This window comes from Ranitomeya variabilis, chromosome 2 (genome assembly GCF_051348905.1).
Source record: "Ranitomeya variabilis isolate aRanVar5 chromosome 2, aRanVar5.hap1, whole genome shotgun sequence".
Classification (NCBI taxonomy): domain Eukaryota; kingdom Metazoa; phylum Chordata; class Amphibia; order Anura; family Dendrobatidae; genus Ranitomeya; species Ranitomeya variabilis.
Window position 1 is genome coordinate 818,167,739 of NC_135233.1, and position 17,025 is coordinate 818,184,763.

The 17,025-nt window shown below is 49.0% G+C and overlaps 1 protein-coding gene across 1 annotated transcript; it reads left to right on the forward strand.

Moving 5' to 3' along the window:
• Positions 1–296: 296 nt before the first annotated feature.
• On the forward strand, positions 297–4,684 carry LOC143803960 (uncharacterized). Its single transcript, XM_077281710.1, has 4 exons — positions 297–382; positions 1,542–1,674; positions 3,359–3,778; positions 4,073–4,684. Exons 1-4 carry the CDS (start codon positions 297–299, stop codon positions 4,604–4,606), a joined length of 1,173 nt encoding a protein of 390 aa, XP_077137825.1. The 3' UTR covers positions 4,607–4,684.
• The last annotated feature ends 12,341 nt before the right edge of the window (positions 4,685–17,025 follow it).

Below are 17,025 nucleotides of genomic sequence, written 5' to 3' on the forward strand. Positions count from 1 at the left end.
GAGACACAGGAACATCATGGGGATCGCCCCTGGAAGCATTTCTGACTCCAAGGTCACAGCTGCGCAGTGAATCATTTTCCTACGGATGCCCGGTGGGGAGGGTGCCCCGGTGGTCTGGATCCGAGCGGCGGCCGGGATCCCAGTGGTGGGGAGGGGTCCTTGCAGCGTGGGGTTCTTGCGGTGGGGGGAGTCCCAGCAGCGGGGGGTCCGTCGATGACCCACTGGTGGTACTGTGCAAGGGCCTGGTACCACCAGCGGGTGCCATATTGGAATACCCATCACTTGGGTATTCCAATATGGCGGTCGGCGTACTTCCTGTACAGCGCGGTGGATTGTGGGATTCGATGACGTCCAGACGGAAGTGGATCACAGACAATTTAAGGTAGTTATGTAAATAGATGTGTGGTATATAAGGTTCCATATTAACATTCTTAATTTTTCACCTTATAAGTTTATTCGGATATAATTGTTGCAGAATAAGTTCAGCCTAATGGATTCTCCACAACAGTCCCAGGTTCACATGGGGCCCAATGCGAAAATTAATTGCCTACCTCTAATCTACCATGTACAGTTTTAATGAATTTTGTGAGGATAAAAAGATTACTCTGAAATTTAGGAGAGTGAGCCTGGGTAAAGCAGTAAAAACTGCCTGAGAAAAACACAAACTTTCTTTAGTTAAAAAATGTGTACAGATGTAGAAGTGTCCTATCACCTCCCTCTTTCTCTGCACCTGACAATTTGCTGTTATGATTCTTGTAAAATCACCGATCCACAGCATGGTCGTCTGCCAGAGCAGTCCTCCAATCACGGCTCTCACTGTCCTGCTGATTCTTTATGTGCTCCGACATCTCTATGTGACACCTGAGTAGATTCAGAACAGACCACTGATAGCCAGGCTGGATAAAAATCTTGATTTTTTTTTAAAAAATCAAAAAAATCTGATTTTTTTTTATTTAAATCAGATTTTTTTTATTTAAATCATTTGATTTAAATCAGATTTTTTAATCAAGTTGTACACAAGCAAAACTTTGTCTTTTTGCAAATCTAATTGTTTTACACAAATAAAAATATTAAAACAGTTGATTATGAAACCTAATAATTTTTATTTGCACTATTAAACACTCAGAATTGAACTACAGAGAGTAAGGGTACCTTTACACAGTGCAATTTTGATCGCTACGACGGCACGATCTGTGACGTTGCAGCGTCGCATGAGAATCGCTCCAGCGTCGTATACTGCGGTCACACGTTGCAATGCACGGCGCTGGAGCGATAATTTTGTGACGTATTTGCGATGTAGAAGTCGTATGGGACAGTCGTACTGGTCATGTCACACAAGACGATTCAGAGACAATTCAGAGCACTTAATTGAATTATCTGTGCGTGACGTTCACTAGGGGCGTGTTGTGCTGCTACAGAGTGTGCTGATAGGCCATAGGTTATGTGCACACAATTGGTTGGAAAATTTGTCACCTGAGCACTATTGTTCCCGACACCTCACAGTTTTAAATATTTACGTTCTTCACTTTGTACTTGCACAGTTGGTGGACCTGGACGTCGCTTTTTGTGTTCCCCAGGCCAGTCCACACTTGGCACCGCAGTTTTCCAGAGCATTCCACGCTTGGCACCGCAGTTTCCCAGAGCATATTCCACACTTGGCACCACACCTTCGAGGTATGAAAAGACCGCTTGGGCGTAGTGGATGGAGCGATGTAATGTCGGTATGAGCGCCTCGTGCTCGCCGCTGAAGCGATGCGGATGGTACACTGTTGTGGGTGGTGGGCTATAGAGTGGCGGATGGAACAATGTATGGTCAGTATGAGTGCTTATGGTGTGCTAGAGCGTGGCGGATGGAACAATGTATGGTCGGTATGAGCGCCTCGTGCACGCCGCTGAAGCGATGCGGATGGTACGCTGTTGTGACTGGTGGGCTGGAGCATGGCAAATGGAACAATGTGTGGTCAGCATGAGCGCTTTGTGCGACTGCTTGTATGTATGTGGTGGTTCGCTGCTTTGGGTTATGGTGGCCTAGGGCGTGGCAGGTGGAACAATGTATGTTCGGCATGAGGGCTTTGTGCAACTGCTGTAGTGAAGCGGGTGGTACGCTGTTGTGGGTTATGGTGGCCTAGGGCGTGGCAGATGGAACAATGTCAGCATGAGCGCTTTTTTGCGGCTGCTTGTATGTATGTGGTGGTTCGCTGTTGTGGGTTATGGTGGCCTAGGGCGTGGCAGATGGAACAATGTATGGTCGGCATGAGGGCTTTGTGCAACTGCTGTAGTGAAGCGGGTGGTACGCTGTTGTGGGTTATGGTGGCCTAGGGCGTGGCAGATGGAACAATGTCAGCATGAGCGCTTTTTTGCGGCTGCTTGTATGTATGTGGTGGTTCGCTGTTGTGGGTTATGGTGGCCTAGGGCGTGGCAGATGGAACAATGTATGGTCGGCATGAGGGCTTTGTGCAACTGCTGTAGTGAAGCGGGTGGTACGCTGTTGTGGGTTATGGTGGCCTAGGGCGTGGCAGATGGAACAATGTATGGTCAGTATGAGTGCTTATGGTGTGCTAGAGCGTGGCAGATGGAACAATGTATGGTCGGTATGAGCGCCTCGTGCACGCCGCTGAAGCGATGCGGATGGTACGCTGTTGTGACTGGTGGGCTGGAGCATGGCAAATGGAACAATGTGTGGTCAGCATGAGCGCTTTGTGCGGCTGCTTGTATGTATGTGGTGGTTCGCTGCTTTGGGTTATGGTGGCCTAGGGCGTGGCAGGTGGAACAATGTATGTTCGGCATGAGGGCTTTGTGCAACTGCTGTAGTGAAGCGGGTGGTACGCTGTTGTGGGTTATGGTGGCCTAGGGCGTGGCAGATGGAACAATGTCAGCATGAGCGCTTTTTTGCGGCTGCTTGTATGTATGTGGTGGTTCGCTGTTGTGGGTTATGGTGGCCTAGGGCGTGGCAGATGGAACAATGTATGGTCGGCATGAGGGCTTTGTGCAACTGCTGTAGTGAAGCAGGTGGTACGCTGTTGTGGGTTATGGTGGCCTAGGGCGTGGCAGATGGAACAATGTCAGCATGAGCGCTTTTTTGCGGCTGCTTGTATGTATGTGGTGGTTCGCTGTTGTGGGTTATGGTGGCCTAGGGTGTGGCAGATGGAACAATGTATGGTCGGCATGAGTGCTTTGTGTGACTGCTGTAGTGAAGCGGGTGGTGGCATAGGGCGTGGCATATGGGAAAATGAATGCTGTTTTTCAAAGTGGTGTTTGCACCTCTGTGACGTTTTTTTTTTTTTGGCCACCTTTCGCTGTTGCTGTTTTAATGCACTATTTGTCAAACGCCTAACTTTATTTGTTTTTATTTTTACAGATGTCAAATCGTGTAGAATTCATACGCGAGTTCCTGGAAATCTACCGGTCTTTCCCATGCCTTTGGAAAATAAAATCGCCTGAGTATTCAAACAGGCAAAAACGTAAGGCCGGATATTCCAAGCTGATCGAATTATACAATCTCCAGGCACCGGAAGAGCAAGCCACAGAAAATGTAGTAAAGAAGAAAATTCAGGCGCTGCGCACGGTCTGGAGGAAGGAGCTAAATAAGGTCCTTCAGAGTTCCAAATCTGGGTCTTCAGCAGAAGAGGTTTATGTCCCGAGGCTATGGTATTTTGATTACCTTAATTTTCTGCGGGACCAAGAGGTGCCACGGTCATCGTCGTGTTTGCGGTTGTTGGCACCCGTGGAACCGACAGTACCTCAGAACCACGTCGAGCTGGACTCAGAAGGGCAACCAGTAAGTACATCTTTGCAGCACTGTTTCACCAATGTGGCCTATAATTCGACATTATTTTTCAGCTTTTTCTCCATCTGATTATACCATGAATTCGAAGTTTTATCATTTTTCTGTACAGACCATAACCCTGTCGCAGAAAAGTATTACATGGCGACATTCTTATCCCATAGCATCTATATATAGCAACTTTTCACATATATACGAATATATATTTTTTAATTTTTTATGCGGTTAGGCTGGTGTACCTCGTTTCTTTTTTGTTTTTAATAATTCCCTTTTTTATTTTCTCCCTAGGAGGAGAGTGCACAGGACAGTGGACAGGACAGTGCACAGGACAATGCACAGGACTGCTCCACCAGTGAAATAGTGGAGGCTGCACCTGCACGGAGTCAATGGAGGCAGGGTTCGAGGAAGCGGAAAGCCACCTCGGATGTGTCCCATGAACTGTTGAGCATGGCCAAAAAGGTGTTGACGCGCAAAACCAGCCCTGCTTTGGAGGCTTTTGGACTGTACATCACTGATAAACTTTCTACAATGGAAGCAAGGCAGCGAACTTTAACCGAACGTCTGATTTTTGAGGCTGTTAGTAAGGGATTGGTTGGCAGTTTGGATGAAAACACACGGTTGGTTTCTTCCCGTCCAATCGAGCGGCCAGAGTCCGCATATTGCCCACCCTATTGGCCACAAACTCCAGTACGGCCCAATTTCCCCGTGTCCCACTTTGGCCCGTCACACCAAAACTCATACCCGACAATGCCGTCTCACATTTCTTCGCCCATCAGGCACCTTCAAGCTCGGAGCGAAGAATCGGTGTATCACGATTTGTGATTTTATTTTTTTGGTTTTCTTATTGATTTTTAAATTGTAATGTTGTTAAGAATTGGTTCATAATAAAAACGTTTCATTTAACTTCACTCTCAACAGCTTGTTTGGTGGGATATATATATTTTAAAATTAACAAACTTTTTTTAGCTGTACAACACACAACCAAAAATGTTCAGACACTTGCTTTCTATTTTGGCCCCGCCGCCAACTGTTGGCACATGTCCCGAAGCTTCTGCAGCTCCCCCATTGCCACATTCTGCTGCTTCTGAATCCGCGCCATAGTGTGGATAAGCCTTTCTATACCGGCTTCCAGATCCTCCTTGTACACACCGACGTCGGCTGTGGGTCAAAAAACATATCATTAATAACACAGTAGTCTCCCGATGTGTCTTTGTTTCTGTGAAGGAAAAAAATAGAATTATTCTTACCGTTAATTCGGTTTCTAGGAGCCTTCCACGACAGCCACCAGGAGGTTGTCTCCATACCCTAATGGGGGACAGGAAGCACGAGAGGTTAAAAGCCCCTCCCACCTCCCATTAACCAGTGACTTACAACTGAACCCATAGCACCGGTTACCTTTTAGGTTCTCAGGAAAACTTATCCAAGAACATCGGGAGGGAATTAATGCTGTCGTGGAAGGCTCCTAGAAACCGAATTAACGGTAAGAATAATTCTATTTTCTCTAGTAGCCTTCCACGACAGCCACCAGGAGGAATGCCAACCAATTCTGTATTTAGGGGGGGACCACAGCCTGAAGAACCTTTCGGCCAAAGGCAAGATCCCGGTTGGACCAGAAGTCCAATCTATAATGCTTAGTAAAAGTGTGCAAGGAAGACCATGTTGCTGCCCTGCAAATCTGCTCCGTTGAAGCACCAGCCCTTTCAGCCCAAGAGACAGACGTAGATCTGGTGGAATGAGCTTTTAGGCCCGCAGGAATAGCAATATTCTGAGATAGGTATGCTTCAGAAATGGCTTTCTTTATCCAGTTGGCAATGGTACTCTTCGCCACCTTCTTGCCCTTGTTTCTGCCAGAAAGATGAACGAAGAGATTTTTATCAATTCTGAATGATTTAGTATGTTCTAAATAGTAAAGGACTATACGTCGTACATCCAAGGTATGAAATTTGTGTTCTTCCTGATTTGAAGGATTGTGACAGAACGATGGGAGGATTATATCCTGTGATCGATGAAATTCTGACACTACTTTCGGGAGGAAACAAGGATCAGGTCGGAACACGATGGAGTCGTCTCTTATGGTTAGATAAGGTTCTCTAACTGAGAGGGCTTGTATTTCTCCCACTCGCCTAGCTGTAGAAATTGCAACCAGGAAGGCTGTTTTGCAGGACAGAAGTTGCGAGGAACAAGACGACAAAGGCTCGAATGGAGGAGCTGTTAGGCCCTTTAGAACTACATTTAAGTCCCATGATGGTACGAAAGTTTGTTTTCTTGGGCAATGCCTTGATGCTGCGACCATAAATCTCTTTATCCACCGATGATTTGCAAGATCTTGATCAAAAACAGAGCTCAAGGCTGACACTTGAACTTTCAAGGTACTTGGCTTCAGCCCCAACTCTAAACCTTTTTGCAAAAAATCTAATATCTGTGAGACATTAGGATGGAAGGGGTCAGGATTATGAGGATGACACCACGAGGAGAATCTATTCCAAATTTTCCCATATATGGCGTTTGTGATGGGTTTTCTAGATTTTTGTAGGGTAGAGATTACCGACTGTGAAAGGCCCTTGGCCCTTAGTACCTGGGCTTCAATAGCCAGGCTGCTAGATTGAACTTTTGTGGATCCGGATGGCAAAAGGGGCCCTGGTGGAGAAGACCTTCCGCTTGAAGAAAAATCGGACCATCCACCTTCAGTTCTCTTATAAGGTGGTACCAGCTTCTTTTCGGCCATGCCGGTGCTACCAGGATGGTTTGGACTTGATCGTCCCGGATCTTCCGGAGGGTCTTTGCTAGTAATGGTATAGGAGGGAATACATACGCTAGACGAAACCTCCATGCGTGGGCGAAGGCGTCTACTCCTTGGGACTTGTCCTTGGAGTTCAGGGAGAAATAGTTCTCGACCTGTGCATTCTGACTTGACGCTAGAAGGTCTATATCTGGAAGACCCCATCTGTCTGTCAACGCTCTGAAGATGTCCTCCTTTAGGCTCCATTCTCCTGGATGCAAGTCGTGACGACTTAGAAGATCTGCATGGATGTTTATTGATCCTTTGAGGTGTATTGCTGATAGAGAGAGGAGATGTTTCTCTGCCCAGCAAAATATTCTGTTCGATATTGCTCTCAACTGGTTGAACTTTGGGCTTCCCTGATGTTTTAGATGCGCAACAGCCGTCATATTGTCCGAATAAATTCTGACGTGCTGACCTATAATGAGACTGCTGGCCGCCAGGAGGGCCCTCTCCACTGCCAACAATTCCCTGTGGTTGGAGGAACTGGAACTTTCTCTTTGACTCCAGTGACCCTGGAATGGGATCTGCGAGACAACTGCTCCCCAACCTTTCTGACTGGCGTCCGTTGTCACTGTAATCAGAGGATCTTGTACCCAGCTTACTCCTTTTAGGAGGTTGGATTGGATCGCCCACCAGGTTAAAGAGACTTTTACCTTCCCAGGAGTGTATAATCTCTTGTTCAGGGAGTTTGGATTTCCGTTCCAGTTTTGTAAGATGTGTGCCTGCAGTACTCTTGAGTGGCTTTGAGCCCACTGGACTGATTGTATACAGGCTGTCATTGACCCTAGGAGAGACATTGCAGCCCGTAGAGTCAGAGAGCGTTGCTTCTTGAAGTCTAAGATTTTGGAAGTCAGGTTTATTCGGTGTTCCTCTGGTAGGAAAGATTTCTGATTCTCTGAATCCAAGAGGACACCGAGGAATTTTCTCACCTTTGATGGTGACAGTTGAGATTTTTGTAGATTTGGTAACCAACCCAGATCCTGTAAAATGTTCAGAGTTTTGGAAACTCTCTGTTTGAGAATTTCGGCGGAAGGACCAATTATCAGAAGATCGTCCAAGTATGGCACTATAGCGATGTCTTGGCTCCTGATGTGGGCTACTGCTTCTGCCATAACTCTGGAAAACACCCTTGGGGCTGAGGAGATCCCGAAGGGGAGAACATTGTACTGGAAATGTAAGATTTTTTGATTGATTTGGACCGCAAATCTTAAGTATTTCCTGTGACGAGGATGCATTGGAATATGGAAATAGGCATCCTTGAGGTCTATTGTTGCCATATAAGACTGAGGAGTTATTAACGGGATGGCTGTTTTTACCGACTCCATCTTGAATTTGCGGTAAGTTATATATTTGTTGAGAGCTTTCAGATTTATTATGATCCGAGACTGCCCGGAAGGCTTTTTTACCATAAAGATACGAGAATAGTGTCCTTTCCCTTGCTCGTTCATCGGGACCGGGGAGATCGCTCTCGAGTCTAGTAAGTTTTGAATTCCAGCCATCATCAGCCTTTGGGTCTCCCGAGATGACGGGGAGGTGACTCTTATGATCCTGGGGGGAGGAGCATCGAACTCTATCAGAAGCCCCTGTTGTACAACGCTGACCACCCAAGGACTGTTGGAGATATTCTGCCAACTGTGAGCGAAGTTCGAAAGCCTCCCCCCCACCGGATCGGAGTCATTGTTTTTCTTGTTGAGCTTGCTGGGGAATAAGGATGTTTTTAGGCTTCCCCTTCGCATAGCTCCACCTCCCGGTTTTTCCTTTCCCTTTACCCTGGGAGGGCTGGGACTGGGACTGGGAACCTCGAAAAAAACGCTTCCTGGGAGGCCTCTGCTCAGGAAGAGTTTTCTTTCTGTCTGTGGCTTTCTCCAGGATGTCGTCTAATGAAGGTCCAAACACATAGTCACCTTTAAAGGGTATTGAACAAAGTTTTATTTTGGAAGTGACATCTCCGCTCCACATCTTTAACCAGAGGGCTCTTCTGGCTGAATTTGTCTGGACCAGGGACCGGGCTGCCACCCGGATAGATTCCAGTGAGGCATCTGCGAGGAACCCGGTTGCTCTCTGAAGAATAGGCAGGGAGTCCAGAACCTCTTCTCTCGGGGTTCCCTGAGAGATGTGATTTTCCAGCTCTTCTAACCAGCGGAAGAGGGAGCGGGCCACACAGGTGGATGTGATGTTGTATCTGAGGGCTGAGGTAGACGTCTCCCAAGATTTTTTGAGAAGGCTCTCGATTTTTCTATCTAAGGGGTCTTTCAACTGGGAGGAATCCTCGAACGGCAGAGCCGTTTTTTTAGCCACTCTGGCCACCTGTACATCAATTTTGGGAATGTTCCATTTTATTGCATCCTCATCAAGAGGAAAACGATGTTTAAAATCCGGAGGGGTTGTTAGACGTTTCTCCGGCAATTCCCATTCATTATTAATCATGTCTATAATGCTCTTATGGACAGGAAAACCCGGTTGTTTTTCGGTATGAATACCGAAAAGTTCGTCCTGTATAGACTGAGGAACTGACTCCTCTTTAAGCCCCATGGTGTTCCTCACTGCAGATACCAATTCCTCAATGTAATCAGAGGAAAAGAGATATTTCCTAATTTCCGCAGCTTTATGGGGTAACGCCTCCTCCCATTTGACAGAAGAGGACGTATAGGATGCCTCAGATTCTGACTCGGAATACTCCTGGATTTTTCTCTTTTTAGGAAGAGATGGACCAGGTGAGGATGGTGGCGGCGGTGGAGGTGGGGTGAGTGTGGCCAGAGAGGTCTGAACCTCCTGTCTAACCAGGGAGCGGATCTCCTCAATTAATGAAGGGTGTTCCGCCCGGACGATTTTATCCGTACAGGGTTGGCACAGCTTTTTCACCCAATCTACCGGCATTTTTACATTACAGGTGGCACATTTGCGTTTGTTAACGTTTTTAGGGCCAGACTTCACTGCCTGCAAGAGAGAGGAAGTGGTGTAAGAAGGTGTAAAGAGGTACTACCTTTGAATGGGACCCATCTCTGCCACACTTACTAGGGCTTGAGGAGCGCTGGGCTCTGCAGCTGCAGGGCAAGACGAATCCATGCTTACAGCAGCTTACCTGAGACGTCTTCGCAGCTTATATAGAAAATAAGTCTGCACCAGCGCAGGGCAATTTGCTGCCCCTCCCCCTCCGCAGTCCCAGGCAGGCGTGCGAGGATGCAGCGTGCCTCGCACGCCGTTCGGTAATCGACAGATCAGGTCTGTATCGCTCCTGTGCAGGAGCGCCGACCCGGAAGTGGAGGATCGTCTAACTTCCGGGTCACCGAACAGCGCGCGTCAGGAGGGGGAGACGCCGGAGAGCTCAGGGAGGCCTCCGGGAGGGCTCACCGGCCAGCTTTGTCCCCGCAAGAGGACGCAGGAGGACCGGGAACGCGGTCCCAGAATCCAAAGGAGACGGGAGGCACAGCGTAGGAGGAAGCCCCGAGGGACCCGACCATAGTGCCCGGCAGAAGAAAAGAAAAAAACCAGGTACACTGCCTAGAGCCGCCGCTGCAGCGCACCAGAAACCTCTCCATGCCCCATGGGGGACAGGAAAGACACTGGTTAATGGGAGGTGGGAGGGGCTTTTAACCTCTCGTGCTTCCTGTCCCCCATTAGGGTATGGAGACAACCTCCTGGTGGCTGTCGTGGAAGGCTACTAGAGAAAAAGAAACTGTCAGCATATATGGCAATACTGACTGCGGGGGGGGGGGGGGGTTGGGGTTGAAAAAAAAAAAAGAAGGTCTGTTAGCATATATGGCAACACTGGCTGCCGGGGGAGGGTGGGGGGGAAGGGGACCTGCAACCAAATCCAAATCACATTATTGTGGGAACCTACTAGGATCTGGAGGAGTTGACCCGGAGGGCTCTGGGACATCAGAGGCGGTGTGTGATGCCTCGTGTCGGCGGCGCTGTCTCTTTGCCTCTGTGAAGGAAAAAAAAAAAAAAAAGGTCTGTTAGCACATATGGCAACACTGGCTGCCGGGGGAGGGGGGGGGGGGGGGGAAGGGGACCTGCAACCAAATCCAAATCACATTATTATGGGAACCTACTAGGATCTGGAGAAGTTGACCCGGAGGGCTCTGGGACATCAGAGGCGGTGTGTGATGCCTCGTGTCGGCGGCGCTGTCTCTTTGCCTCTGTGAAGGAAAAAAAAAAAAAAAAAATCTGTTAGCACATATGGCAACACAGGCTGCCGGGGGAGGGGGGGGGGGAAGGGGACCTGCAACCAAATCCAAATCACATTATTGTGGGAACCTACTAGGATCTGGAGGAGTTGACCCGGAGGGCTCTGGGACATCAGAGGCGGTGTGTGATGCCTCGTGTCGGCGGCGCTGTCTCTTTGCCTCTGTGAAGGAAAAAAAAAAAAAAAAAAGTCTGTTAGCACATATGGCAACACTGGCTGCCGGGGGAGGGGGGGGGGGGAAGGGGACCTGCAACCAAATCCAAATCACATTATTGTGGGAACCTACTAGGATCTGGAGGAGTTGACCCGGAGGGCTCTGGGACATCAGAGGCGGTGTGTGATGCCTCGTGTCGGCGGCGCTGTCTCTTTGCCTCTGTGATGGAAAAAAAAAAGTTCGGTCAGCAGTTAGCTGTGCCACATAGTACTTTTCACCGTTCATACTGTCCCATAGCTGTGGCACATAGTGGCTCTGCAACGTTCAAACTGCCCCATAGCTGTGCCACATAGTGGCTCTGCAACGGTCAAACTGCCCCATAGCTGTGGCACATAGTGGCTCTGCAACGTTCAAACTGCCCCATAGCTGTGGCACATAGTGGCTCTGCAACGTTCAAACTGCCCCATAGCTGTGCCACATAGTGGCTCTGCAACGTTCAAACTGCCCCATAGCTGTGGCACATAGTGGCTCTGCAACGTTCAAACTGCCCCATAGCTGTGGCACATAGTGGCTCTGCAACGTTCAAACTGCCCCATAGCTGTGCCACATAGTGGCTCTGCAACGTTCAAACTGCCCCATAGCTGTGGCACATAGTGGCTCTGCAACGTTCAAACTGCCCCATAGCTGTGGCACATAGTGGCTCTGCAACGTTCAAACTGCCCCATAGCTGTGGCACATAGTGGCTCTGCAACGTTCAAACTGCCCCATAGCTGTGGCACATAGTGGCTCTGCAACGTTCAAACTGCCCCATAGCTGTGCCACATAGTGGCTCGGCAACGTTCAAACTGCCCCATAGCTGTGCCACATAGTGGCTCTGCAACGTTCAAACTGCCCCATAGCTGTGGCACATAGTGGCTCTGCAACGTTCAAACTGCCCCATAGCATACCTCCCAACCGTCCCGGATCCCGCGGGACTGTCCTGATTTTGACAGTCAGCCCCGGGATCCCGGGAGGGACATTAGTTGTCCCGCACTGGTTGGGAAGTGTACATATCACCCAGTCCCTGAGCCCCTGCACCCGCCCGCAGAGAACTGCAGCATACTGGCTGCTCTGTGCGCACAGGCTCAGGACCTGTGATGAAGTCACAGGATGGGAGGAGTCAGGGGGTCACATGATCGGGAGGACCTCCGTGTACAGGACTCTGCTGGTTGTCATGACGCTGGAAGGTAAGCATGTGTGAGGTCAGGAGTAGTGTTGAGCATTCCGATACTGCAAGTATCGGGTATCGGCCGATACTTGCTGTATCGGAATTCCGATACCGAGATCCGATATTTTTGTGGTATCGGGTATCGGTATCGAAACAACATTAATGTAAAAATGTGTAAAAGAAAGAATTAAAATAAAAAATATCGCTATACTCACCTCTCCGACGCAGCCTGGACCTCAGCGAAGGAACCGGCAGCGTTGTTTGTTTAAAATTTGCGCTTTTACTTGGTTACGTGAAGTCCCGGCTTATGATTGGTCACGGCGCCATGTTGCCGGGACGCGGACCAATCACAGCAAGCCGTGACGAAATTACGTCACGGCTTGCTGTGATTGGTCCGCGTCCCGGCAACATGGCCGCCATTAACCAATCACAAGCCGTGACGTCACGGGAGGCTGGACACGCGCGCATTTTAAAAAGCGCGCAAGTCCAGCCTCCCGTGACGTCACGGCTTGTGATTGGTTAATGGCGGCCATGTTGCCGGGACGCGGACCAATCACAGCAAGCCGTGACGTAATGTCGTCACGGCTTGCTGTGATTGGTCCGCGTCCCGGCAACATGGCCGCCCTGACCAATCACAAGCCGGGACTTCACGTAACCAAGTAAAAGCGCGAATTTTAAACAAACAACGCTGCCGGTTCCCTCGCTGAGGTCCCGGCTGCGTCGGAGAGGTGAGTATAGCGATATTTTTTATTTTAATTCTTTCTTTTACACATTTATATGGTTCCCAGGGCCTGAAGGAGAGTTTCCTCTCCTTCAGACCCTGGGAACCATCAGGAATACCGTCCGATACATGAGTCCCATTGACTTGTATTGGTATCGGTATCGGATTGGATCCGATACTTTGCCGGTATCGGCCGATACTTTCCGATACCAATACTTTCAAGTATCGGACGGTATCGCTCAACACTAGTCAGGAGGTGTTTACAGTGTGGATGTAGCAGAGCCGTGTGTGTACAAGGTGTGTGGATCGGAGCAGCGTGTGCAATGTGTATGGAGCGGAGCCGTGTGTGTATGAGGTGTACGAAGCGGAGACGTGTGTGTACGAGGTGTATGGAGCGGAGCCGCATGTGCAAGGTGTATGGAGCTGAGTCGTATGTACAAGGTGGATGGAGCGGAGTCGCATGTGTACGAGGTGTACGGAGCGGACTCTGGCTGTCAGATCGGAGCAGATATTGCTCCTCGCTCTGACACTGACTGGCACAGGAGACACGCAGGTCTTTATCAGTGGCGTATCACAGCTGCAGCGACATGAGCAGTCAGCGGCACAGCTGGATGACACCATTCAGCGCCGTGGGAGTGGAAGCTGCCGGCTGCAAGGGAGCGCGGTGAAAGGTGTCTGTGTGTAGTGATGGAGAAGGCAATGATGGGGGTGGGGTAACCATGTGTGGCCATTATACTGCACCCAGCATTATGTGTGGCCATTATACTATACCCAGCATCGTGTGGGGCAATTATACTGTACAGAGCATCATGTGGCGCCATTATACTGTATGGACCATCACGTGGGGCAAGTATACTGTACGCAGCATCATGTGGGGCCATTATACACTATGGAGCGTCGTGTGTGGCCATTGTACAGTATAGAGCGTCATGCGTGGCCATTGTACAGTATGGAGCGTCGTGTGTGGCCATTGTACAGTATGGAGCGTCGTGTGTGGCCATTGTACAGTATGGAGCATCGTGTGTGGCCATTGTACACTATGGAGCGTCGTGTGTGGACACTGTACTCTATGGAGCGTCGTGTGTGGCCATATTTTTTTGTTCATAATTATTGGTAACGAAACATTGTGATCAGAAGTGCTAAATGGGTGTGGTTGGGGCGTGGCTAGTTGTGAAATGGGTGTGGCCTAAAATTTGCCGCGGCGCACTACGCGCACCACTGACTTTGTCCCTCTTTCCCTTCCTTGAAAGTTGGGAGGTATGCCATAGCTGTGCCACATAGTGGCTCTGCAACATTCAAACTGTCCCATAGCTGTGCCACATGCTTTTGGGTACCTGCGTACTGACCTCTGCGAATCTCCTTGCGTAGCTCCTGCAGGCGCTCTGGCCTTTTGGACTTGAGATCGCCCCATTTTTTAACAATCTGGGCCTTGCTGCGAGTTATCCCAAACCGCTTCCTGAGGCCCTCAGACACCACATGGACAACTTCCTCCTTGTGCTGGTTGCGGTGCAGCACCAGCCCTGTTTCGTACTGCATCCGATCCATTGTTCCAATAAGGAACTTGAGCTCTGGGATGCCCATAGGGGGATCACGGCGACTGGCAGCCATTATCAGGATGTCAAGGAACCAAAACAAGCTAGCGCAGGCACGCCGGAACGCTGTAACGTCATCACGCCGTCAGAGACCACGAGCGTACATTACGTGCCACTCCGGCGTTATATAACCATCCTTTGAACGGCGTTTATTATGTGCGTTCCTTCCGTAACGCTCAGGCGTCACAAATGGTGTCGCAGTCCATAAACGGCAACGCTATTGCGATGCCGATCGCGCGGCAGGAATGCGGAGTTGAGCTCCTCCTCTGGGCGTTGCTGTTCAGGGTCATTTAATCTAAAATGGCGGCGAGATTGCGTTCTGCTCCTCTGGGGCAGCCAGAGCTCCTCTTTTTTGTTAGCAAGATGGATGCCCTGGATTATGAGGGTGTGAAGAGTTGCCCTGCCCACCCAAACATCCACAAGCGGGAAGTGCTTGGCCGCATTAGCAGAATGATGAAGAGGAGGTTTGGCGTCCACCGCAGTCAGCTTCAGCTGCGTAAAAAGTGGGCTGACCTCCGCTACAAAACGCCACAAATTTTTGATGAGTTGCGTGCGGAGGCCAGGCGAGGCAAGTACTAGAATGGGGGGATTGGGAGATGCACGCTGTCAGGAGGGGGGGGGATTGTGAGGGAGGCTAGCGCTCATGGTTGCCAACATGACCTCAATTGAATTTAAAAAACATGCCCCGTTTTTGTAAAATTTAGTTATTTTCAAAGCAGAATATGCGTTGTCCGTGAGAAACCTTGTCGGGTTCCCTAATCTCAACCACCATCTTGCAATTACTTTAGGTGTAGAGAGACAGCGGCGGCAAGTGATACCAGCCATTGCCACCAGTACACCATCTTCTGACACCACTGGGAGCCCACAGTCCGGGTCATCACGTAAGTTCACAATCATTGATTGCCTTTTTTTTAACATCATACGGGACATAATTAGGTAGCTGAAAGATTTGAAGACATTACCGGCGCAGTAATGACCAGGCGGCCTACCACACCTCCACCATCTGTTGCGACCATGCACCCTCGCACCCCTGTGAAGTGTGATATAAATTTTCAGTCTCAGTAAATTGTTAGCTTTGATCTGCAGCACTCTACATGTGGTTTAAAGATTGCGTTTGTTTACTTTATGTGTAGAGAGACAGCGGCGGCAACGTATACCAGCCATAGCCAGCAGTCCAACACCTTCCGCCACCAGTGGGAGCCCAGAGCCCGGGACGTCACGTAAGTTAACAATCATTGATTGCAATTTTTTGGTACCTGCATACGTGTCATAAGAGGGTTGCGGAAATATTTGAATACATTACAGACGCAGTAATGACCCAGCGGCCTACCACGTCTCCACCATCATTAGAGAGCAGACGGCCTCGCACCCCAACACCACCCTCAACACCTCCCTTCCGCCACTCCTCTTCCCCCCCCCGGGTCTGCGGCATTCTCCCCAGAAGCTAACATACGTAAGTGACCAAAACAGCGAGCGCTTCCCAACGGCGTGTTCCATAGTTAACCAGATCTGTTATTATTTCCTTTTCGGTGCTGCAGCAGTGGCCAGATCTCTGGGATGGGAAATTAGCAGCTCTGATTCTGGCAATGAGGAACCGGCGTCCCTTCTCCGTAAGTATCAAGATAATATGAGTGGTTATCTGCGGGATGTCACAAAAGACTAGTAAAACTGTAAAATTAAATAACATAAACATCGCCCTGTGGTGCCAGACCAAATGGAAATTTACAACACACTAAATTTGGTCCTGCCCCAGAGGTCGAGATGTATTTTCAGCGGAATCAACGTTAGTTCTCCAACCTCTTCTATCCACAGAACCGCCCACCATGAGAGAGCTCATGGCGCGACAATTGCGCCTGGAGCGGACAGCAGCGCTCCTGCAGCAGACAGCAGCCCTCCTCCAGGCTCAAGTAGAGCAGCAGGGCGTGACGCTGCGACACCTGTTGGGCCGTGGAAGGAGATTATTTTTTTTTTTGTTTTGTTTGGTTATGTAATATTTTGTTGTTAAATAGTTAAATACCAAAAAATTGTTACAAAAAAACAAAAAATCTTCGCATTCTTTCTTAAATGTTTACCGAGCTTTAAGGGTTAACAGCACCATTTTATAGGCATCTCATTTAAAGTAATTTAGAGAGGTTTATATGATTTAAAATACGATTATGTGTGGGTAAACCATTGATTGGGTGCGTGCATGGCAGAGCTTGAAATGGAAGGAAATCGCCATTTGACTTTGGAATGCAATCTAGACCGATCGCTGTAACGTACTATCCCGTCAATGGGGATTATCGAGTCACAGGACACCTTGACGGAATAGGACGTCATATGAGTTGCACACTTTATCTAAACTGAACAACCAAGAATTACGGGAGTAATAAATACAATTTCATTTTATTACACAAAAGACAGTGACCTACTCGCCATATTAAATTGTGGACACGAAAGCATAACCTACAATTTTTGGAGTAAACAGCAAAGCAAAAAGAAATATTTTTTTATACGGCGCGATCCTGCCAGGGTACAGCTCCAGAACCATTAAAGTACTGACAGTATTTTTCACGACAGTCCCTTGCATCGTCTGCCTGATCCAAGTGCTTGAAGA